This window comes from Ammospiza nelsoni, chromosome 8, assembly GCF_027579445.1.
Source record: "Ammospiza nelsoni isolate bAmmNel1 chromosome 8, bAmmNel1.pri, whole genome shotgun sequence".
NCBI lineage: Eukaryota > Metazoa > Chordata > Aves > Passeriformes > Passerellidae > Ammospiza > Ammospiza nelsoni.
Window position 1 is genome coordinate 16,910,430 of NC_080640.1, and position 23,565 is coordinate 16,933,994.

A 23,565-nucleotide genomic window follows, 5' to 3' on the forward strand; every position below is an offset into this window, starting at 1 on the left:
ATTCTGATGTTTTTCAAATAGAAGTCTTTCAGATTTCCATTTCAGCACTGACCCTGCCAAGGCAAATGAGTTAAAAATCTGAGAATGACTCTGGAATTCTGCTACTAATTTTTTCAGTTGAGGGGCATGGACATTGAAATTTCTGGTTTGGGTCAAACTAATCCAAATATAGCTTTCATTTTGGAAGTGAGACCTTTCTGCAAGTTCTTTCTCAGCTCTCTTGCTACTTTTTATTTTAGCACTATGGCTTTTTTTTTTTCTTTAGATGGAAGGTGAGAAGAGCAGTTATTCACAGTTTGTAAAGGGTTTGAAGATCTGTGTGCACAGAGCACTATGTAGGTGAAAATTATTTAAATTCAGAACTATGTTTTGTCTTCTTCCTTTTTTTCTTGTGTCAGTCTATGCTGTGACTGAAGTCAATCTGCTTATAATCAAATCTAAACTTGGTTGGTGATTAAGGGTGGTGACTTTGGGGATTTTTGTTTTAATCACAGACTTTCTAGTTCACTGAAATTAGGGTTCCAGCCTGATTTCTCTCTGCAGATAAGGGAAAGATAAGTGTTTTTTTCTTAGTGTTTTCATTAATTGTTTGTCTTTGCTGTTCCTATGAAAAATAGTCATGATGAGTTTATCACTGGTGCTTTTTGCATTTGCTTTAAAATATGGGAATGAATCTGTTCTAAAAATGACTTTGTCTACGTATGTCAGTAAATGTTCTGGAAGTATCTAAGGTCTGAAAATTGATGATGATTAGGAGGTCATAAATCAGACAACTTTATTTTTTGTTTAGGATTAATTTCAGCTTGTATCAGGTTGCAGTTGTGCCTGTGAATAAAGACTAATGTCATATTTGTGGGCATTATGTTATGTGCAGTCCATGACCACTGATGCCTCATAACCACTGCATCAGTATTTTTCTTATACCTTTATCTGCTGTGGTATGTATACCTTCCTTCCTGATCTGCTTGGTCTGCTTGTTCTCAATCTGTTTGTTTTTTTTTTTGTGTGTGTGTGTGTTTTGGGTTTTTGTTTGGTTGATTTTTGTTTGATTGGTTTTGGGTTTTGATTTGGTTTCCCCTTTCCTTCTAAGAGGAAATGGAATGAAGATATGATACATGTCCCCTCTGATATATTAATTAAATTTTATAAATGAAGAGAAAGCAAATCAGTTGCTTAAAGCTTACTACTTTCAGAGCAGTCAGGAAACAAGGATGAGAGATAGATGTCTTTGCTGTATCAGTTCTCTTTTCAGTGGATATACAAAGGTTTAGTAAACTAAAGAAAAAGTATCTTGGTCTCCTGTCTTACAGGAGATACACAAGGCTTTTGTTTTCTCATTCCACGTGTGAGATCACTGGCACCAAATGAGCTTCTTTATCTGGCATCCATGTCAAAATGAAGGATAAATGCAATAAATTTGGTTAGCAGTGTTCATGAGATCAAGGAGTCTGATTTACTCTTTTGGGTTGAAAAGAACAATAAATGTGTATAATCAGAGCTTTAAATGTGAGTGAGTGTGAAAGTAATGTCCCTGGGTATTATGCTGTATGTTACAAGATATAAAATCTTTTGTTCTCCATGGTACTTGGCATATGTTTCTTAGACATTTCCATGTTAATAATTGATCCAAAGAACTTGTTTTGATCACCCATATGGTACTTTTGAGTCTTAAATTCCCATTAGACCAAGCATGTGTTTGTATTAGATATGTTTTATTACAAGAAAACAAATATTTTGGCGACACTAAGATCCCTGCAGTGAAATACAAATTGCCTCCTATGCAGGAGAGACCCTGAAGTTGCTTTGAATATATCTAATGGATAAAAGATAAGTTCTATAATTACAGTGTAATTTTTTTAGTGTATACGTAGTTTGTATTGACCTTGTGAAAGCCTGAAAGCTCTAAACTGGCTTCTTAAACATAATAAAATGCACAGCACAGAACATACTTACTTTAAGGTCAAGTCAGTAGTTCCAGAAGTATTCAGAAGATGTAACTATAGCAGACCTATTCAATGCTAGCATAAGGTTCTTTCCCTTTTTTGTTACCAGGTATTTGGTGCATTTAAGGACAAATTTGTCATTTGTAGCATAGCTCCTTCCTACACAAGACTCATTCTTTGTAAACACAGATTACAAAGCTATTTTAAAAAATAATAGCATTTTGTGTATTATTGTCTGTGATTGCAGTTTATACTCACAAGGACATACTAAATGTTTTTTTAGCCTAAACAGATCTTTGGTTTATCTGTCTGAAAGCACATATTCTACTAAATTTTTAGCTCCAGGTGTGTTGTGGTATTTGGACTTAAACCCTGTGCTTAAATGTTCTTTCAGACATAATGCTTCCTTGCTACTGGAAAAATACTGATGGTGTGGTGTGTTTCCATTTTACACTAATTCCCATCCCTGGGTTAGTTTAAAAGAAGGAAAATTAAACCTCTGTGTCCTTTCTAGGCTCTGATGGACACTGTGTGTTCCCTCCTGAGTTAGAGGAGTAAGCCAGTTTTGTCTGCATTGGAGGTATGTGTGTGCAGCTAGAATAGTTTAAAGAGATGCCTTTTTTATCTCTTCCAAAACACAAGCATAGGAAGTCAGATTCCCTGTTATTACCTGATTCATTTTCATTCATATCCATGGATATGAATATCCATGGAAATTTCATGGATTTTCAGCATTTAAGCTTCGGGAGTAGAGACCAATGCAAGTAAAGTTCCTTGTGCAGCTGACTGTTGATAGGAGAACCAGTTTCTCTTCCTCTTTAGATGTGGCAGTGCTGAATAAGGATGAGGTAGTCTTTTGTACTTGACAGCCATTCATTCTTTCAAAGTGCTTGTTTTGAAACTATCACTTACCTCCTGGTTGCATTGTGAAGGACCACGTGAAAATGCTGAGTTGAAAAGAAAGTGAAGTCATTGAGCTGAACAAAACCAGTATGTATACATACATGAGGGTAATTATCTGTGGGGGAGCAATCAGGAGAAAGGCCACTGGTTTCTCTACTAAGTGCTCTGCCACTTGTTGCAATAATTTATTTTTTTATGATGATGAACATTATTTCTCAATCAGTGGGTTGTGTACTTTCATGTTTTCCAATCACATTTTGTATATTTAAGTTTGATAGTTTAAGATAAGCAGCAGTACACTGAGCCAAATTCTTGTGTACAAGGTAGACTTTATGGGGCAAAGGAGAGTGCACTGGAAGTGAGTTTTTTAGCATTTTACATACCTAAGAGTTTGGATCTATTACCTGTTTGTTTTCTTTTTGAAAAAGTTCTCTGCAGAATAGAAACTGTGGCATGGAAAAAAAAAAGATTATTCACCTCCAACAGCTGCTTTATCTTCACTGTCTGGTGCTAGTAAGAAGCAACCAAGGACCCTATATGCTACTTATGTGGGGGATTTTATTTGAAATGTCTGAACTAAGGCACTTACATTTTCTGTTTCCTGTAAAAGAACAGCACCAACAGCTCTTTAACTGCCAGGGATCAGTTAAAGTTGGAGAGGGTAAGTGTGAACTAAGTTATAATTGTCCAGTTGGACATAGAAACAGAGGTATTGGCAGGGAGGGCTTTAGAGAGAAGGTTATCACTGCTTTGTGACTGCAGCATGCTTTTTTTCAGCTGGGATGAAAGACAGCAACCACAATCCCTAACCTCATCTCAGAACTGCCAGAGGAGAACTGTAGAAACCACTTGGACTGCTGCAAAGTCTGGCTGCAGGGATGGGCAAGATGGTAAGACCAGCCTACACCTATGTCCCCTTCTGACCCTTATTCCCTAGTTTGGCTTGTTTAATAGATGTGTAAGTCATCTATTACACAGGCACACAGTGATTGGAAAAGGGGGGACAGAGGAGAGAGTTACATTAGATGTTGTTAGGAAGAAATTCTTTACTCAGAGGATAGTGGGGCACTGGAAAAGGTTGTCCAGACAAGTTGTGGGTGCCCTATTCGTGGGAGTGTTCAAGCCAGATTGGATGGGGCCCTGAGCAACCTGATCTGGTGGGTGGAATCCCTCTACATGGCAGGGGTTTGGAACTAAATGGTACTTAAGGTCCCTTCCACCCCAAACAATTTTATGTCCTAGTCCAGACAGCATTCTAGGTAGCATCCATGCTGCCTTGCCTGGCCACTGAGCTTGGCACTTGGGCTAGGAGATCTATCTATGCCCTATTTGTCATCAAGAAAGAGAAAGAACATTACTCCTCAGGGCTGTTCAGGCTGCCAAAGCAACATTCCAGCTTAGGCAGGGAGCCTTTTTCTATGTTTCTCTCCCCTGATGAAAGTGAGGGGGAGATGAGCTTCCCCTTTGTGCAGGGCTTTTCTTCATGACACCAACAGGTTTTGTTTAAGTGCCACAGAAGGCATAATTGAAAAAAGCCTGTACTAATAGGTGGGTGAAAAGGGAAGGAACTGATGGTCTCAATAGCATCTTTCTTGGCCTCAATCTGACAGAGATTTAGGCATATGACTAAATTTATGCTATTCATTTCCTCTGTCATCTGCAGTTTCCCCTCTTGTTTGGGGAAGCAGAATTCTCATGTGAGCTAGCTGTTGTTAATAAGAAGACTTCCTTAGCTTTCCTGACTCACACCAATAATTCCAGAGGTCCTTATGTTCATTTTAAATACTCTGACATTGCACTTTCCAGATAAGAATTTTACACAGTTTTAGAGCTGTTCTGTCCCATTTGATTTACACATCTATCACTTTTCATTACGTAGTTATGTTTGATCATTGGTCTTCTAGCCCTGCAATTTATGAGAAAAAGAAATTGAAAAAAACACGTGTCTACCAAAGGTCCTGCATACACCAAAACAGTATGGGTGTTTTCCAGTTATGAAGAGAAATTGAGAAGAAATACCAGACTCTTAGACTTGGCACTTTCTATTTGATATGGACAACATGTGAATATACCTAAAACAAATCAACAGTATCTTTTTTTTTTTTTTTGTGAGGAATATTCTAAATAGTTAATTTATTCTGCTTTACTGCATCTGCTTATTTCAAAGAGGAAAAATTGAGTAAGAACTAGTATAACTGGCCTGCAGTATAGAAACAGGATAAACATGGAAATAATTTGAATAGAAATATAAACAGGAATGGCAGAGTGCTTGAATATAAATCCTCAGGCAGCTATAGCAGAAGTCTCTTTCCTTACATTCTTTGCATTGCATAAAACAGTCTGTGTAGTTTGAGAAGCTATGTTCATGTGTCTCATTACCACTTCTCTCCAAAATATAGCCAAACCTTTATAGCTGGTTAGCTTTGAATTAGAATAACACCACTGGTGCTCTGTAAGATTTTTTTTGTTGTTGTTTTTGGATAACAGATTTACATGTGGACTGCACCTGTTTGATACTTATTTTAGCTTAGCCTTAGGCCCCAGATATAGGAGTCGCATGGAATGAAGGAGGGAGATATAACCCTCAGAGGTTCCTAAAATATTTGAAGCCAGGTTGCCTGATGATAATAAGCCTGAAAGGGTGGTGTGGTGTGTTGTGTTTGTTTGTTTGTTTGTTTTTTCCAGTTCCATTGGTTTTGAAACTGTCACACCTGGAGCACAGCACACAGTATCCTAACTGCAAGGGAGTCAGTAGTTGCTGAAACTGACAGAGTTAGAGAATTACAAACTTGCCCTCTGTGTTTATAAACAAATAAAAAGAGGTGAGAGAAAGCTGAGTGTCCAAAGCACAGGCAGGTATGGAATAATCCATGAAGTGTTCGCTGTGCAAATGTATAAGATGCAGTGAGTCAGTACAGCAGACTTGTTCAGTGATCTAAGGTCATTTGTATCTTGGATTGTTAAGCATACAATGTATTTGTAGTCCTTTTCCTACCAGATTGCTGACTTACAGTTAGATATATAGAAAATATTTTAAAATATAAACTAGGACCTTCCACCTGCTTCAGTTGAAGAAGAAAGACTGAAATCTGGAGTAAATGTTAATTGTGCAAGAACTGAAGTCATCCTTGACTTTGTTTGTCAATATTGCACCTAGATTCTATTTAGATTGTCTTACAAGTTTAACTGAAAACTGAACTGGCAAACAGGGTTTGTTTAGAAAGCTAGGGTAAAAGGAAGGGGGAAAATTTACTTTAGTTGCACCAAGGTTTTAGAAATTTCATTTGTAATGCATGCCATGACTTCATTGACAGATTTTATACGTTCCAGTCTACTTCTGTCTGTGGCATAATTGTGCAAAATTAACAGCAAATGTTAGGGAAATACTTAGTTGGAAATAAAGGATTGGAAGGAACTTCAGAAAGGTGCCTTCTCCTTGCTTCAAGTCTGGATCAGTTCTACATAAACCATTTGTCCACAAATATTTAGTTTCTCCTAAAACCATCAATGAACAGTCAAATCCTCCGGTTCAGTCTAATCCTTGTCTAAGTTCATGCTAGGAAATGTCTGCCTCCAGTGGAAAGTAAATTTCCCTTTCTGCAGTTGGACTTACGACTTTTCTTATTTCTCAACAACTGTGATGATTTCCTTTGCTGCTACCTGTTCCAGAATGCATACCCCTTCAAATCTTTCATTTCACAGAGTAAAACTTGATGTTTTCATTTCATTCTGTTTGTTATTCCAGAAGTTTTTTAGAAGCCTAAAACTGGACACAGTACCTGAGTACAGTATTCCAGTGAGTCAATGGAAAGACTGTTCTGCTAGCAGAAGGAAATTTACGTGGGCAATTGAAGGTGCTCTTGCTTTTGTTGGAGTAAGGTAAAAAGTTGCCACCTTTCAGCTGAGATACAGTAACTGCTGGTGTGTCTGCTCCCAGCAAATGCAGAGACAATCAACAGGTTCGATCTCCTGTTCCATATGGGGCTGGCTGTATGTGCAGTCAGTTTCTGTGAGAAGGGACAACTGTTACCAGCTGGGGACAGTAGCAGCAAGGATTCCTCATGCCCTAAGAGGTTAGACTTGACAATTTCATAAAGTGTACCCAGCCAGCTGCCTAGATCTGCTGTCAAATGGCATGAAGGGCTCTGCCAGTCCAGGCAGCAGCCTTCTGCTTTGTAGTTCAAACATAATCAGGTAAGTTAGGGACTTGTCAAGGAATTCCACAGTTTTGGAAGCACTAAGTCCCCATGTAGCAGTAAATGTTTGTAGCCTGTCTTCCTGCTTACCCTCTTCAGGGCAATCACTTTTGGGCTGGTAATTACCAGCGCTTATGCATAAGAATATTAAGAAAACCCAAAGTATTTAAATAATCTTCAGAATATTACTTGCAGGTTTTTAGGAAGAAAATTTTACTTTGTTCTCAAACACTCTTTCTTCATTTTCCCAACTTGGTGTTTTTCTGTTGCTTGCTTCCAGTTTCCTAAATAAAATGTTCTGGTCCCAGCCAAGAAGTGGAGAGAATGACAGATTACCTCTCATGAAGCAGTTTCTTAATGCAGTGCTCCTGGAGGCAGTTTTAATAGTTCTGAATTCTTGGTACGTGTTTTACCATGGAGGCCCCATGTCCTGTACTAATTCTAGGTGTAAGAAGGAGTCACTATGAAACGTGTTTTTGCTTTAAGGACAACTATGCATATCGTGACTGGCAGTTTGTATAAAGAAATGACCTTCACGTGCAGAGCAAAATTCAATTAGTGTTTCTTTTCAAGCCTACACATGACACTAGAGCACAGCTCACCCAGTTTCCATTCCAACCAGATAGTTGATATATTCCATTTGGAAAATGCATTTTGCACTTGGATATCTCAGCGGTCAGAGAGTAAATCACAGCCACAAGATTATCAGTGCTGTGCAGGGAAAGCCAAGATACTAAAAAAGCAGGAGGTCAAACACATTCAAGGTCACACTAGTCCCTATAAGCTGTTGAGTGACACGTGACAATGTGGACAAAAAGTTGAGCGTTCGTAGACAAAACCCTGAACGTTCCTACCGATGCCTAAGTAACTTTGTGTGAGGTGCAAGGCGTACCTGGGAGCGCACGCACCGAGGCCTCCGAGACAGATACCTGAGTCACTGAGTGTGCGCCATGGTACGCCGAGGCCAAACTGACCCGGCAGCCGGGGGCAGCCTGCTCAGCGTGCACCAGTGAGCGGGGTCGCGGGAGCGGGGCCACGCCGCAGCGGCACCGGGGGCAGCTGGCGGTGCCCGTGCCCCGCCGCCCGCTCGGGCGCGCTCCCGGGGCCGCCGGCGGAGCCCGCAGGTGCGGGGCGCGGCGCCGGGAGCGCGCACGTTGCCCGGGCGGGGGGGTCGCCGCGTCCCCGGCGAGGGCGGCGGCCGCCCCTCTGCAGCGCGCTGCGGGCAGGACGCCTGCGCCGTGCGGGGGGGTCGGGCGCCGCATCCCAGCGCTCGGAGCTGCGGGCGCCGGCATGAGCCGAGGCTTCGCCGCGCCCAGCCCGACCTGAGCCGGGAGACAAAGGGGAGAAGCTGCCGCCATGGGCGAGCAGCTCCGCGCCCAGCCCGCCGCCTCGGCGGGGCCGCCGCCGCCCGCCGCCGCCTCCTGCTCGCTGCTCGGCGGGCTGCTGCAGAACGGCTTCCACCCCTCGGGCCCGCCGCTCAGCAACGGCGGCTGCGGGGAGCCGCCGCACCCGCTGCTGCTGCGCCCGGAGCTGCCGCCGCTCAGCCACGGCTCCCCGGCCAAGAAATGCAGGCTGCGCCGGAGGGTGGACTCGGGCCGGCGGCACAGGCCACGTAAGTGATGATGACCGCGGCGGCTCCGGGGAGCGGCGCCGGCCCGGCCCCCGCCGCGCGGCGCTGCCGCAGCCCGGCCCGGTGTCAGGCGGCCGCCGGTCCCGCGCCGCCTCCCTCGCTGCGGAGCGCCGCCCGGCCGGGGCTGACGGCCGCCCGGCTCCGCGCCGCGGGCGTTCCGCCCCCCAGCGCCGGCTGCCGGGCGGGCGGAGCGAGGGCCCCGTGCCGGCCAATGCGGCGGCGCCGCCCGGGCACGGCCCCGCTCTCGCGTGGGCCGGGCCCGCCCTGCGCCAATGGGGCGGCGGCGGGCGGGGAGCGGCGGCCCGGCACAAACGCGGGCGGGCGGCGGCGGCCGCTCCTCACCGAGCAGCCGCTCCGTGCCGAGCAGCGCGTCGGGCGGTGCCAGGGTCCTGCCCCGCTCGCCGCCTCCCGCCGCACGCATGAAGCTCATAGTGCCCAAGAAACACTGTGAGTAACGCCGGGGCGCTCGGGAGCGGGGGAAGGCTCTGCGGGCTTGGTGTGTGCTCCTTTCCGGAACGCTGTTAGAATGAAGGAAAAAGTGAATCTGGGAACCCGGCGCAAGTTATTCTGACTGGCGAGGAAAAATGTTTGTAAACAGCTGAAATTTGTAATGTGCTTCTCATTTAGGAAGTGTTCGTGAACTGCGTGTCTATTTCAGGTTAGGTTTCAAGGCTGAGAGTCAAACGTCCTATTTATTGATTCTATATTTCCTTAACACTCTATGGTTTATTGATTAGTAGTCTCGCTTACTTGGAGGTATTGAATAATTCCATGGTAAACCCTGCAAGTAAGACAATCTAAGGGAAGAAGTTTCTTTTCACTCTCACTTTGCTAGCCCTTCACATAAACCCACAAATGTTTGGTTTTTTTGTTGCAAGTTCAGCATGTTCCAAAAGGATAATAGGGATAGTCAGGATCACAGCTGCCTGCTGCCAAAATTTAAAGATGTTTCTACTCAGGAGGAAGTAGTGTCCATTCAGCTACTCTGGGCTTTGGATTTTTCCTTTGTTTTGAAGTGAGTATTAAAAGAAAAACTTTTCTGTTTAAGCAGAACAAAATATTCAGAAACAGCCTTAAAGAGCTGCACCTTTCACAGGACTGCGTATTAGCCAGTGCCTTTTCTGACTTTTACAATGCTTTTGGTGAGCTACTCGTGCCACTTTCCCTTGGAGTGTTCTCTGATTGATTAATTGTGTAGTGCTTGTTGATAGTACAAAAGACAGCTTGTTGCAATACCTGTTGATAGTTAATTTAGTCCTCTTATCAAATTTAACCTATCAATGATCAAGTCATTCTCTGTCACAAACTGTTTTTGTAGTCTTTGTCCTGCTTCACGTTCTCTTCATGAACAAAACCTGCAGAACTTAGACTGGCTTACATTTTGATTGGTGTAAGTAAGGAGAGTCAGCACTTGCATATCAAACACTCCATAATAGTAAAAACTATTTTGAAGCAAAGAGTCAAGCTTTTAGGGATTCATGTAATCACTTGATTAAGAAAGAATGAGGGCTTTGGAATTTCCATCCTATCTTGAGGGGGAAAAAGATCCCATCAAAGTAAAAAGCATAGGTGACTGACTATATTGCCCAAGATGTATGACAACTGAATCTTTAGGTGTGGAGTTTTAGTGAAATGAGGCTTTAATGAGAACAGCAGCTGATGGAAGTGCTTTGTAGAACTATTTTGAGGGCAATTTATTTGCTGATTAAAATACATTAATGCTTGCTGATAAGCTTTTTAATATGTATGGTTTATTTTGTACAAGAAAAGGTTTGAAATTTAGTATTAGTCATACAGGCAATAATGATAGCACATTGTCACCATCTTAAAAAATTCATTACATTATTATTCAAATTGTCCTGGTCCTGCATGCCTTTCCACTGCATCCTCCTCTAGTGAATACTACACAGTACCATTTTTACTGGTTTGTTTGGTGCTTTTAATCCTGACCTTTACAGATGTTTGTTCTTTTCTTAAGGACAGATTGCAAAATGAAGTGCTGTTGCCACATGGCATGTGAGAACAGTATTGATTGCAGGGTTTGCTTTGTGTGGTGGTGAAGTTAATGAGATAATTGGCATTTCCCAATATTTCAACAAATGAAACCTATCTTTCTGCAGTAGTTATTCCTTTAAACCCTTATTTCATTAATTGTTTTTACTTTCTGACAAAGTGAGGTAGAATTCTATGTTCACAGGTCTTTTTCTCCTCTGAGAAGGGAAGATTCCCCATGATCCAGTGTGCTTTGCTGATAAACCTGCAGTGAGAGAGGACTCCTGGTGCAGCCTCTGCTGGGAATCCTGCCTTGCCTTTCTTTATTCCTTCATTTAGCTAGATGGGTTGTCAGGGATATTAGGCTTGTGTCACTTTTCTTTTTCAAACCAGTTTATGGTAGTATAAACCATTTGTGTGGATGGTCACACCTTTTTAACAAAAAGCTCTCTGCTTTTGGGTTTGAGCTCTTTGTGGGGTTGTTGCAACTTTTGGGTTTTGTCTGTTTGCTCTTCTGGTGAGGAGGAAGGCATTCAATATGCTCCTGCTACTGAAGATGAACTGGAAGGCTTCACCTGATATGTGTGCATGATTTACCTCTAGCTTTTTAAGGTTTGAGGAAACTTTAATTAGTAAGCAGATATAATACATTTTTGAGCTACATATTCTAGTTTCATTCAAAGAAGAAAAGATGCTTCCATTTTATTTTTTATAGCTGTGTAAAACAGGAAGAAGTAATTGAAAAATTTGTGTAAGCTATTATAACTTAATTTTTTTAATAAAAATCAGCTTTCAGAAGTTGTAAGAATACTATGTCATGTCATGTGTTTTGTTTTGATTTTTTTCACCTGTTACTGTTTTTGGCTCTCACCTCTTCTGGACCAAATTAGCACTGGAACTTCCTAGATCATCAAAGTGTCAAACAAAGCAAATGAAATGTAAATGAAGTAATAGGATTTCAACATATGTGTGTTCAGAAAGAAAAGCAGCTGAAACTAAGATATTTCATCTGAGATACTTATGATTAAGATCTCAGAGTATTGATACCACCATTTAAATTATTGATTAAAAAATTGAAATACTGTGTCTGTCTTTGAGGAAATACAGGTATTGTAAGGGAGATGTATAAGTTGAAACAGTTTTGGCAAAAGAAGGAACTGCTGCAAACTGGTCATGAATAAATCCGGGGCTCAGGTAAAAGAAGGTTCTAACCAGCAGGATTCAAGCACAATCTCTCTCTGAATGTTGAGGAGCAGAAAGATTCAGCTGACCTTATGTGGTGGTTGGTTAAATGTATGAAAAGGATTACTCTTCATTATCTTCTGTAGTAGGGGTAAATGTTACTTGATGACCCAGGAGTTCCCCCTCATTCTTGCTTCTCCTGGCTCTTGTCTGTGAGGAGAATGTTGTGTTTTGATATTTACTTTCCATATGCCCTCATTATATTGTGTGTTAAGCATAAGACTTTTAAAAATACAAGGTGTTGAAATCTGAATATAATAATGCCTTGTAGGAATGGCCTGATAGTGCAGAGCTAATGCAGAAACTAGGTAAAATGTGTCATGGAATTTCTCATGAGTGAACCTTTGCCCCAGATACACAGCTGTTGGTGTGCATCAGATTACCTACTTATGCAATGCTGTAGATACCTTCTGTTTGCATTGTCACATGCTTCTGCAGCTAAATTTTGGACTAGTACAGATTTTAATCTCACGACAACAAACCACTAAGTAGTTGGCACAGTTTATTAACATAAAGAGAATTAATTTTTTAAAATATATAAGTAGAGTCTTTGATTTATGCTAGACATTTAAGAACATATGATGCATCTTGATGCTTTCTGTATTGGTTCTGTGGGACCTAAAACTAGATTTTACAGTGTTATTTTTGACTTACTGCTGTGTAGCAATGCAGTAGAATAGTTCTAGTTTTGCCACAGTTATAGATTCACTGATGCAATGGGTATGTTGCATACCTACTGAAAAGAGAGAAATCAGCTCGCTGGCTTTATCAGACAATTTTAATTTAGAAGTGCATTTTTTTGCATTGTGAGAGCATTTCTACAACATATCTGGTGTCTTTACTCCTCCTAGTAAATTACACAGTTTTTGACTATCTGCCTGAGGTGTGGGTGGGATGGATTTTACTTTCCCCTCCTTGCTTTCCTGTCTTTTTGTAATTCAGGGACACTTATTCAGGTCATCAATGAAATGCTGGACTTCCAGTTTAAAACAAATCAACAGAAAACCTCAAACACTGTTCCCTCCACCCTTCCCCCCAAAAAAACCCCAACAAAAACACCAAAAAACCCCACAAACAAACAAAAAACCACCCAAACATACCAAGCAAAAAAAAAAAACCAAAAAAAAAAACAACACCAAAACCAAACAAAGCAAACAAAAAAACCCCCCACCTCCACAATTTTCTCCCCATTTTCCCTCAAGTCTATGGAAAACTTACCTACAGAAACACTTTTCTTTAATAGCCCCTGGTTGTAGTTCTGGGCAGGCTCTGTTAATTTTGGTGGCCTCTGAATCCTGTTGCTCTGTATTCACAGAGGCAGCAAACCCCAGGAGCACCTTCAGTCTGTGTGCACACTTCCATTGGCACCACACTCAGTGGAACCAGGAAGGTTGAAGTGTATAGGTACCTGTTGAGATATGAATTTCATATAGATATGGAAAAGAACTGATGGTGGGTCAGTGGTGCATTTTGATTTGGAACATACTGATAGTAACAAGAGATACAATGGATACATTTTAAAATAATCACTGGAATACTGAGGTGTTTCTACTCTCACTCCAGTTGTGCAAAAGTTACATGAATTTCAGTGTGACTTGTTAGAAACTTTGAGACTTTAATTTCTGATTGGTCAACCAGTCAAGATGGTTGTTGAATTTTTGCAAGTAATTCCAACAGAGAGCTGGTATTAGAAGTTGAGAAGAATACCAAGCTGTTTTTCTGCATAACTGAAACATCTGGTTTTGTTGTCTGATCTTGGGCTCTTTATTTGTGCTGAAGAAAACTGCTGGTGTTCTAAAAGCAGAAGTTCCTTTCTTTCTGCAGCAGTCCATTTGGCTCACAACAAAATGAAAGGAACTTAGATTCACAGAGAGAATCAACTAAAAAAAAAGTGTCCTGGTATTTCTGTTCACTTTATAAATGCAAGCATTATGTGTAGCTATCCCAAGAATTATGCAGAGTTGAAGAAACTTCATAGCTGTTTTCTACAGTACTTATACTTTGTGAATTACTTGGTTATAACTCTTTAAAATGTTAAGATGAAAAGTGAAATTCTTGGCAGTCATTTATGAATAACTCTCAGCTGTTAGTGCTTACTTTAACACTTTTATTGCTGGGCTTGTGTTTGATAGGAGGATGGAACACTTCTTGCCTCTTTTAAAGATGAAGTCTACACTATGGCTTTCAAACAAATGTTGGTGCAGGTAGAGTGGAGCAGGTTTTATGCCCTTAGTGCAAAATAATGGAAAATGGCTTATACTTAGCTACAGGCTGGTTCTGTATTGCGTAGTCCAACCATGCTGCTTTTAAAATGAAACTTCCTGCTTGCATAGTTAAGGTACATCTGAGGAGGAGACTTACTGTTCCAGTGGGACAGGTAATTAAAGTTCTCAGTAGCTTTATTAAAGATTTGTGTAAATCACTAATGGGATTGGCAGGCTGAGCTCCACTGCATTGCAGTGTTGTGCAGTGTGGATTAGACAGCTTTCACATAAATGTTTACCTTGTACTTTCCCAAGTGTTTGAGTTGCAGGTTAGTCCATAACATATTTTTCTTCTTTAAATAAAGCCTGTTTTAAACACACTTGTTTTGAATTCTTCCCATTTCAGGGAACTCTCATGTATCTGCATAGCATGATAAACCTCAAATTAGACTTAATTTCACTGTCTTTGTGCAGCTTGCATAGCATGGAAAAAAATTAGACCTTACAACAGATAACAGCTACTTCATTGGAGTTTATGCATTATGCCTGCCTTGTCCATGGGGAACTGGGAGGAGAAACTGATGATTCAATTTCTTGGCATACAGCAATGAAGTGAAATAACTGTTTTAAATGTCTGACATTTAAGGATTGGTTTGGACAGGGAGAGCATATTAAAAATTGGAGAATTTAGACTTTCAAATTATTCAGCCAGCTTATGCTGAGACACTTAGGGTAAGAAAAAAAGACTAAGCCTCTTTCAGCCTGACGATGAGTAACTTAATTGTGATCTGTGATCACATGAGGAAGGACAGTGTGAGAAGTACTTCCTATGCTTATTAAAGTGTTTGCCCCAAGTTGTTTATTTTTAGGTTCATTGGCAGAAAAATTAGCTATGCATATGGTATTTATGGTTTCAAGTTTGTAACAACACTAAGTTGGGATACCTTAGTTGGTAGAATCATTTTTCTAGCAAGTCTGTCTGGTTCTCCCTGAGAAGCAGGAAGGTGACTGTGGGACTGCTATTTTAGAAGTGTGTCTTAGATGTTAATCATATACTCAGTACTTTTAATTTAATTTTTCTAAGAAACATTGCTAGCTCCCTCCATCTGCAGTGCCTGTATATAGATTTTGTATTCTCAGTTCTTATTGTTTCATAAAGTTACCTGGCTTACTATTTAAAATGTATGCATATATAAGTGGAACAGGTAGACCAGCTTGATTCAGTTACTGTCTTCTGCTGGCTGTTCTCTATAGTAATTTTCTTCTGCTATTACCAAAATGAAGATTTTGGAGGACCAAGGCCAGCTGTGGCAAGCTGAGAAGCAAATAGTGGCGTTTCTTATATAATTATGGGATAGACTAACACATATACCAGCAAAGGGAGTCTGCACTCAAAGGACAGGTCTGTCAGTGGTAAACACTGAACATACATAAGCCAGCTCACTTTTGGCTGCTATATACAAGTGTTGCAGTCCAACAGAGCTGCTGGTTCTGGTGGGTTAGGGTCTGGAGGCCCCCAGCATAATGGGAGCTCTGTATTGCTCCTCTCCAGACACAGCCTTGTGATGGTGGAAATTCTGACTGAGCTTGGAAAGGCAGTTGTAGATGTTACACAGTGGGAATATGACTTGAGAAATCTCCTTCTCCTGTTTGTTTTGTTGTTTCTTTTTCCTCCTCGTCTCCTTAATTCTTAGCAGAATTTGAGCCTATTGGGTGAAATACAATTTCATTTCATTTCTTAGCCATTGGGTGAAATGCAGTAAATGTGCTCTGTCAAGAGGTGGTGACTGAAGAGTAAAATGATTTCCTGGGAAAAAATGTTTTCATTTTTTTAAAGCCTGCTTCTTCAGACAAGAATATTTTGAGGTTTTCCTTATTCTTTTTCCTAACTGCGGCTTTATGAAGGCTTAACCTAGAGATGTGTTTAAAGCATATGAGTTGGGCATGACTCCCAGTTCTCAGGAATAGATACTGCTACTGTGACTGCACTGAATTGTCATTCAGCAAATGATTTAAGTGATTTGTCTACTCTGTCTATTTTTAGTGACATTCTCTTTTTTCCTCCCTAACCCCTTTTTCTTAGCGTTCCCATGGTTTGGAATGGATATCGGTGGAACGTTGGTTAAACTGGTCTACTTTGAACCTAAGGACATTACTGCAGAGGAGGAGCAGGAGGAGGTGGAAAACCTGAAAAGCATTAGGAAATACTTGACCTCCAACACAGCCTATGGTAAAACTGGCATTCGCGATGTGCACCTGGAACTGAAAAATTTGACTATGTGTGGACGCAAAGGAAACCTGCACTTCATCCGCTTCCCCAGCTGTGCCATGCACAGGTTCATACAGATGGGCAGTGAAAAGAACTTCTCCAGTTTGCACACTACGCTCTGTGCCACAGGAGGTGGCGCTTACAAGTTTGAGGAAGACTTTAGAACGGTACGTGAGCAGTTCACATGGTTCAGTGGGAGGTACTTTGGAAAGACATTGTGAGAGCCCATCTATTAAAACTTGCTGGGAAAATAACTTTTTTTAGTCCATCCTAACTGATTAGGAGCAACAGAATCAATTCACATTTGTTAATTGGTGACATTGCTGAGAAGATGGAGTGGGGAGGGAAGGGTACTCTACTTGCTGGCTGTTCTACTGAAGTGTTGCTGTGCAGGATGTTTTTAGTAAAGGAGGAGTTGTTTTAGACTATGGCTGTGATGATTAGATGCTTCATAATCAACTGAGGGTATGTTATGACAGCCTAGAAGCCTGACACTACAGGTACTTGCAAACTGGTTATTGGAAACCAGATATGAAACCAAACAGGCTGGAGATTTGATTCCAGTTCCCTTCCCTTTGTATTAACCTTCAAACAGACTGAAGTCAAGAGTCCAGAAGACTCTTGGAGCACGGGGGAGAGACAGTGTGTGGGAACATAATAATACCAGTGAGCTTTTGATTTCAATTCTGTGAGCATGCCATTTAAAGAAAGGCAATTCATGAGATGAGTAGGTCTCAGATCCCCAAAGATTTTAAAATAGCCTTTGCAGGGAACTCCAGAAGCTGATGTAAATGTGAAGTTTTGCACAAGAGTACTCTTCAAAAATTGGTTGTAGTGCAGAAGCATCAAAGAGCTATAGTACAAACCATGTTGAAGAGAAAAGGCATTCAGGCAGTTGTCTGTTGTGCATCTGTCTGTATTGGGACATATCTCCATTTATTTTCTGTGAAAAAGAGACTAATCTGATTTTTCCAGAACGGTGTCACTAAGACTAATGTGAATGATTTACTTGACTGGTGGGTCTGGCACTTGTGTCCCTAACTTTTGACCTGATTTTGAGGGAGAGGGATGGCCACTGGGTATGGCAGGTGACAGCTGCTTTTCTGTCTCTGCTTCCATCCAGGGAGCTCTCATACTGAATCACCAGCTGCTCTTTACTGCAGTCCTTGGCTCTGTGAGCTTCATATTTACCTCCCAGGCTTCATCCCTGCTGTACAAGAGGGTTTTTTCTCTGTAAATACCCTCTCATCATCAATATCCTCGCATACCATATGACCAGGATTCTAACTGGGATAAAGAATGCTCTAAGAGCTCAACATGAATTCCAACTGTTAGGCTGTTTTGCAGTCACTTTCAGTGAATGTTAGACTGTTTCCATGTCCAAAGAAGGATTATCAAGTTTCTGAATTGGTGTAGTAGTCCACTACTAGTGCAAGATTTCTTGTTTAGGCTGACTGCAAATCCCTTACAAGTTAGAGTCCACTGATGATTAAGTCCTCAAAAACGTGTTTGCCTTGTGTTGTTTAGGGATGTTGGCACCACAGTAGGAGGTGAGTTTTAGTTCTAGTCAGTGTGGCCTCAGTTGAGGTGTGTTTGAGTATCTTATTTCCTGGGAATGGTTCAGGCCACATTCTTTAGTGACAATGGGAGGTCACTTGAGGACTTTCTGAAGAGGCTGACTATCTCCTTGGAATGGTCAGTCTCTCCAAATTCATTCTTCCTGCATCATGTAATAACAGCTACAGGTGCTTAGTAAGGAAGTTCATGCTCCTTGCTCCCACAGCTGTGGAACTCAACTGGAAGTTACCTGATAGCTTGCAGAGCTGAACATTTCTCTCTGTAGCTTTGGCCTTACAGGCTGTAAATGTGCAATCCACAGCAAGGGATCAGTCTCATCTCAGCTGCAGTATAGTCAGTAGAGCAGGGGAAGCAATGGCTGGAGGAGTTGGGGCTGTTTTGCCAACTATTGAACACAAATACAAGGCCACGTAGCAAATAACTGGTTGACTTAGGCATGAAATTCCACACCTCTGCAGTGTTGTTAACATCCTGTGTGCTACAACACCTGTAGGTAGTTTAAGACAAACCCTATAAAGGCTGGCTGGGGAGTTTTCTGGCATAAAGCTATCAGTGAAGTGCAGTTGGACTAAAGTAAGTGCTTTGGACACCTCTTCCAGCTATCCAGTTCCTGTTCGAGCTTCCTTTATAGCAAGTGTTTCTTGGCTCAAGCAGTAATATCCTTGGAGAATTACAGAAGCAGAATATTATCCATTACATGGAGGTTTGCTTGCTTAATCGCTCTCAAAGGTCAGCATGTTCTGGGTACTGGCACTTAAATTGTCACACTTCATTAGCCATGGTAACAGCAGCTGGCTATCAGTGTGTTCTGCTGTGTATAAATTGACACTGGACAACAGCTTCAGGACTGCTCTGTCAAAGTTCTGAAATACCTGTTTCAAGTATTTGACCACTAATTCACCTCTAGAAGTAGAGAATATGTGCCAAGTCTAAATCGTGCTACTGCAGATTTCAGTATTGTAAAATGCCTTATATGCTATTTGCTACTTAGAAGCAGTGTGGAAAAACTAAGGTATGTTTGTGAATGTTGTTATTTTAATTTAAAAATCTGGCTAAATGTTAGTAAATTCATTTATCTAGCTAACGTGGTTTTGTTCTGGCCCTTTATTTTCCTTTGTATAGGCTTTTAAGTTACTTGTCTTTTCGAAGTATTTCTCAATGTGACTGTAAGATTGCATAGATTTAGGACAAAAGATCCAATACATTGCAAAACAATGTTCAAATCCCAAGGAAGGAAGCCTTCTAAGATCATAGAAGCTTTTTCTCCTTAAAAATAGAGAGGCAAATACCCTGTTATTACTTGTCTCTGTTCCTTTGTCTGGTTTTGAATCCCTAAATGAGTTAAATAGGTTTGATCTAGACATCTCTGTTGCTTTTGTGTATTAAAAAATAACATACAATGGTGAGACATAGTCTGTTCACCTTAAGACTGTTTATTTTTCTATAAAAAGGCAACTAAATCTACAAAGCTACCTAGGTTTAGCTGTCTCACCTCCCTTATGTGATCTGCAGTGTTGGAGAGGTGGATACCTGAGGAAGTCTCTATGGTCTGCTTGCTGATTGCTGGAAGTATGTGGGATCTCTTGTCAGCCAGTAGCTTGGCAAATCATGAGACTCATTCTGAACATCTGAGTGCTTACCCTAGAAGTAGGAAAACTGACTCTATTCATTAAACTAGACCACAGAAATAATTTTACCAACCATATGGTTACACTTAATGTTCATTGAAGAGAGCATCAGTAAGTAATTCACCAAAAGGACTGTTTCCAGCCTAGAGGGTTTTTTCTTGCATTTTTGTTCTTTTTTTACCTTCTCTCTGAAAGACTCTGAATGGTCTTTATAGCTGGCAGTCTTTATTTTCAGGTAACAGTGATGTTAAGGCATGGATGAATCTGCAGCCTAATTCTGATAATCCTTCCTCCTTTCCCCACCTGTGTCACTTCACATATTCTGTAAATGCTCAATAACTGCTTCTGTGAAAGTAAGGAGTACTTAGACTTACTCTTGTGAGGTGAATCTCTCTGTGCTCTGTGGCTCCTCCATGATAGCACAGACACATGACTTGCACAGGAGTTTGCTGTTAATGTAATGAGGAATAAATTTCTAGGCTGCCACTCAGTTTTGTAAAGCAACTCAATGTAAAGGATGGGCAGGATGAGGGGAAGGACTATTCAGACTTTTGATTAAAACCTGCTCTGTTATAAAATTTCTGTTGATTGCAGTGGCTCAAAGGTGGGGTCTTTGTATTCCTTTCCTGAACAGACACCTGCAGAATCTGACTTGTCTTAATAGAAATTTTATTGCTGTCTTCAGTGGGAGCAGCATCTGTGCTAAAAACACCCAATCACTTAATCAAGAACATTTGGGACAGGGGAAGGAAATCTCTTTACCAACACAGACTCAAACTCAGGCCTTGACCTTCCCATAAAGGAAAATTATTTAAAAGTGAGTTTGGCTGTTGGATAGTGATTTTCTTGTGCCAGTTATTAGCTAATTCAAAGGCTTGACTTTGTGCTATGAGCTGAATGTCTGAAGATGACTTATAGACTGTGTTAATCTTAAAACAAATAAATAAACTCACTGTCCTGTGTTGTAGGATGAGTAAGCTGTGTAACTCTTTCACAGTTAGTATGAGACTCAAAAATCTTCTTGCTGCGGAGGCTGGAGGCAGCTGCTCAGGCTGTAGGGGCTGGGCTGGAGTTGAAGAGGCATCCAGAGAATGGGTAAAGTAACTTCTTCAGAGGGAATGGGAGAAACAATGTGCATCTCTTTCTGCCAAGAGAGAGGAGAGATCCTTAGGGCTCCTGTGCCAGGGGGCAGAGCTCTGCACAGGATTCCTGATGAGTGCCTTTTTTGCCCAAAGCTGATATAGAGTGCATCTTCTGCCTCAGTGAATGTTGGAATTGCAGTTTGTTTGCATTAGGCTTTGTCTTGTTTGAATGTGAGTATTTTCAGCTCCATAAAGTGGCATGGTTGGGGTTTGAAGTGAAGATAAAATATAAAGAAAGCAAAGTCTTTATGAAAGTAGAAGAGATGGAAGGAAAAGCTAGATTGTAAGCTATTCTAAGAAATAAAAACTGGAGCAATGCCCAGCAGACATAAAAGCCACAGTGACATAGTAAACGAGGCTGTTGTAATTGATAATTAAAAACTTGCCAGATGCTGTGTTCCTAACAGGTTTTTTACAGAAAAAAAAAAATCATGTTTCTCATTGAAAGTCTAAGCAAAAAATGAACTTGCAACTGCATCGGGGTTCAGATTTTGCTGTGTTCACCAGAATACAGTAAAAGTGGGTGAAATGTTTCATGAGCTGGACCTTCATTGAAAATATGTCTGCACACCAATGGTGATACATTAGACTTCAACCCCAGAGCAAGTATGTCATGGCTGCCTTCAGCTCACTTCTAGAGGACTGGGCTGTTTCATGTTCACCTTGCTGAAGTGGATGTATTTCCTCACCCATAATAAGAAACAAATGGGACCCAAGTCTTTGACACATGTGCTTCCATATTTGAAAGCACAGACAAGCTGGTACCATGTTTTTTCTTTTTATACTGCTTGATACTTGAATACAGATGATTTTTTTAATGTTATGCTATTACACTATTTAAAAAACAAGGCAAACAACAAAGAAATTCAAGTCTAAATTTTGTCAAGTAATACAATTTCCCAACACTTCTTGCAAGAGTACAAGAGATGGTCTTTGATTTTTCTTGGAATAGCATCTGTACACAGTAGCAGCAGACCTTTTGTATCCTAAATCAACTGTGTTTCAGGAGTGTGATGCTAAGGTCATGGGGGAAATGTTGGCTATTTTCTTTTGGTGTGTGGCACCTGCTTGCAGGCATGGTTGAAGTCCTAAGTTACTCCTTTTGATGGTCCTGAAGAGTTTCTTGAGGTCTAAAGTGTTTTGTTCCCTAGCCCAGTATTTAAAAAGCAGTCTTAAAAAGAAGAGAGATATCTACAGTCTGGCTATAATGCAGAAAAATTATTCTTTTAAAAAATGTCCGTGTGGTTCCTCTGTAATCATCATAAATTTTCCCTCCAGGGTTCTGTACACTACTTTGTTCTGCAGTTGTTCTTCTCATAGCCCAACTTTCTGACATAACCTCTAGAGAGGCACTGTGCTAAATATAGTTACAGGAGTGCAGAGTAGGGTAAGTTGACCATTTTGCTGTCTGCCTTCATGGTAGGAATTGTAAAGGGCTGGAAAATACCTGCAAATGCATTTTGTAAACATTGTAGGAAAAGCATCCAATTAAAATGTGCTTCTAGACACATCTTCCATTTTAGTTATGCATATTTGCACATAAACTTTGGTTCCTCTAAGAAGAGGTTTGAACAGCTGAAAGTTGAGGATGAGTAGAGTGTGGTAGGTCAGGTTATGGCAGCAGGAAGAAATATTTGCCTACTTGTAAATTAGTTACAATGGTTACAGGTGCCTCTATTCTGAGTGCACTTTTGGTGCTTTGAGACATTGGGAGCAAATACACAGTTGTGAATGCAGGGAAAGGGACAGAATTGTGACCATGGCTCAGTTGTGGCTTCTTGTACAAAACTGGGTTACTACATTTCTTGAAACTTTGCCCTAATTTCTGTTTAGAAATAAGAACAGTGTTGGCTCAGTAAGCTGTTTGGAGCCTTGGGTGTCTGGTGGCTGCAGAGCTTTTGATTCTCTGAAGAAAGGTGGATTGACATAGAATACTGATGCCTGTGTTGATTATTCCAAAAATCAAAACCAGACTGTTCAATGACACAGGAAAATAGTTTTTCAGTCTGCTATGAATATCGTACATAAAAGAAAGCAGTAATAGGACTTCTCTGCTTACAGTATATCAACTGTTAAATATAGGACAGAGCTATAAAAAGCAGAACACATTTTAGTGTATCTTTTATACATGGAGGGCTGGACCTAATAAAAGCTTTATGTGTAGTGCTTGAGAAAGAAGCTGATTAGTTTCTCTTGTTCTGTTCTTACAGAGTTGGTGAGGTGACTGGAGAGTTTGTAGAATCGAGGGGTTTGCCTGTGGTTTTGTACTGGTGTCAGAAGTGTTCTGCTCTGATTTGTATTACTTGTTTGTGTCTTGCAAGGTCTCTGGCTAGTGCTTACCTGAGTGTAAAAGTGTAGCCTGGATCAGACAAAAGCAGCTTGTGGTCTAATAGAAATTCATTAAATCCAAAATATCTGCAAAGTACCCTTAAGAATTTTGTAACATTTCTTGAAAAACTTTTTCTCATGAATGATGCTTATTCTATTTGCTAGCTAAATGGTTCAAGTCTTTTATGCTGCATGTCTATAATTTTAATTCATGTAGCAATGTGGTAACCAAAAAAAAAAAAAGGGGGATTGCAGGAGTTGCAGGAGGAAAGACAGAAACAAGAGGAAATTATTTCCACCTCTCTCACTTGTCTTATGAATAACTGGATCTATATTGAGTCTTTGAGACTGCTGGTTTGGGGTCTTTTTGGTCTTATTTCTTTTCCGTGGTTACAGGATCTGAGGAGTGGCAAGTAAAACAAGAGGACAGACCCAAAGAGTGGGATGGCTTTCACTTAGGGCAAGCTGGAGCTGGGTACAAGTAAAGCAAAGTCTTGACAGGGGAGATTT

The 23,565-nt window shown here is 40.9% G+C and overlaps 1 protein-coding gene across 6 annotated transcripts in view; it reads left to right on the forward strand.

The window, feature by feature from the left end:
• Positions 1-23,565, forward strand: part of PANK1 (pantothenate kinase 1) — a 35,459-nt gene that overhangs the window by 341 nt on the left and 11,553 nt on the right. For 2 of the 6 annotated variants that reach the window (XM_059477138.1, XM_059477139.1), the window contains exons 1-2: positions 8,399-8,654; positions 16,194-16,546. In XM_059477138.1, coding sequence (XP_059333121.1) covers positions 8,399-8,654; positions 16,194-16,546 — 609 coding nt within the window. Of the gene's footprint in view, positions 1-3,623; positions 3,737-8,398; positions 8,655-8,970; positions 9,120-16,193; positions 16,547-18,513; positions 18,531-23,565 lie in introns of those variants that run through there. The other 4 variants (XM_059477140.1, XM_059477141.1, XM_059477143.1 and 1 more) reach the window with 4 other exon arrangements.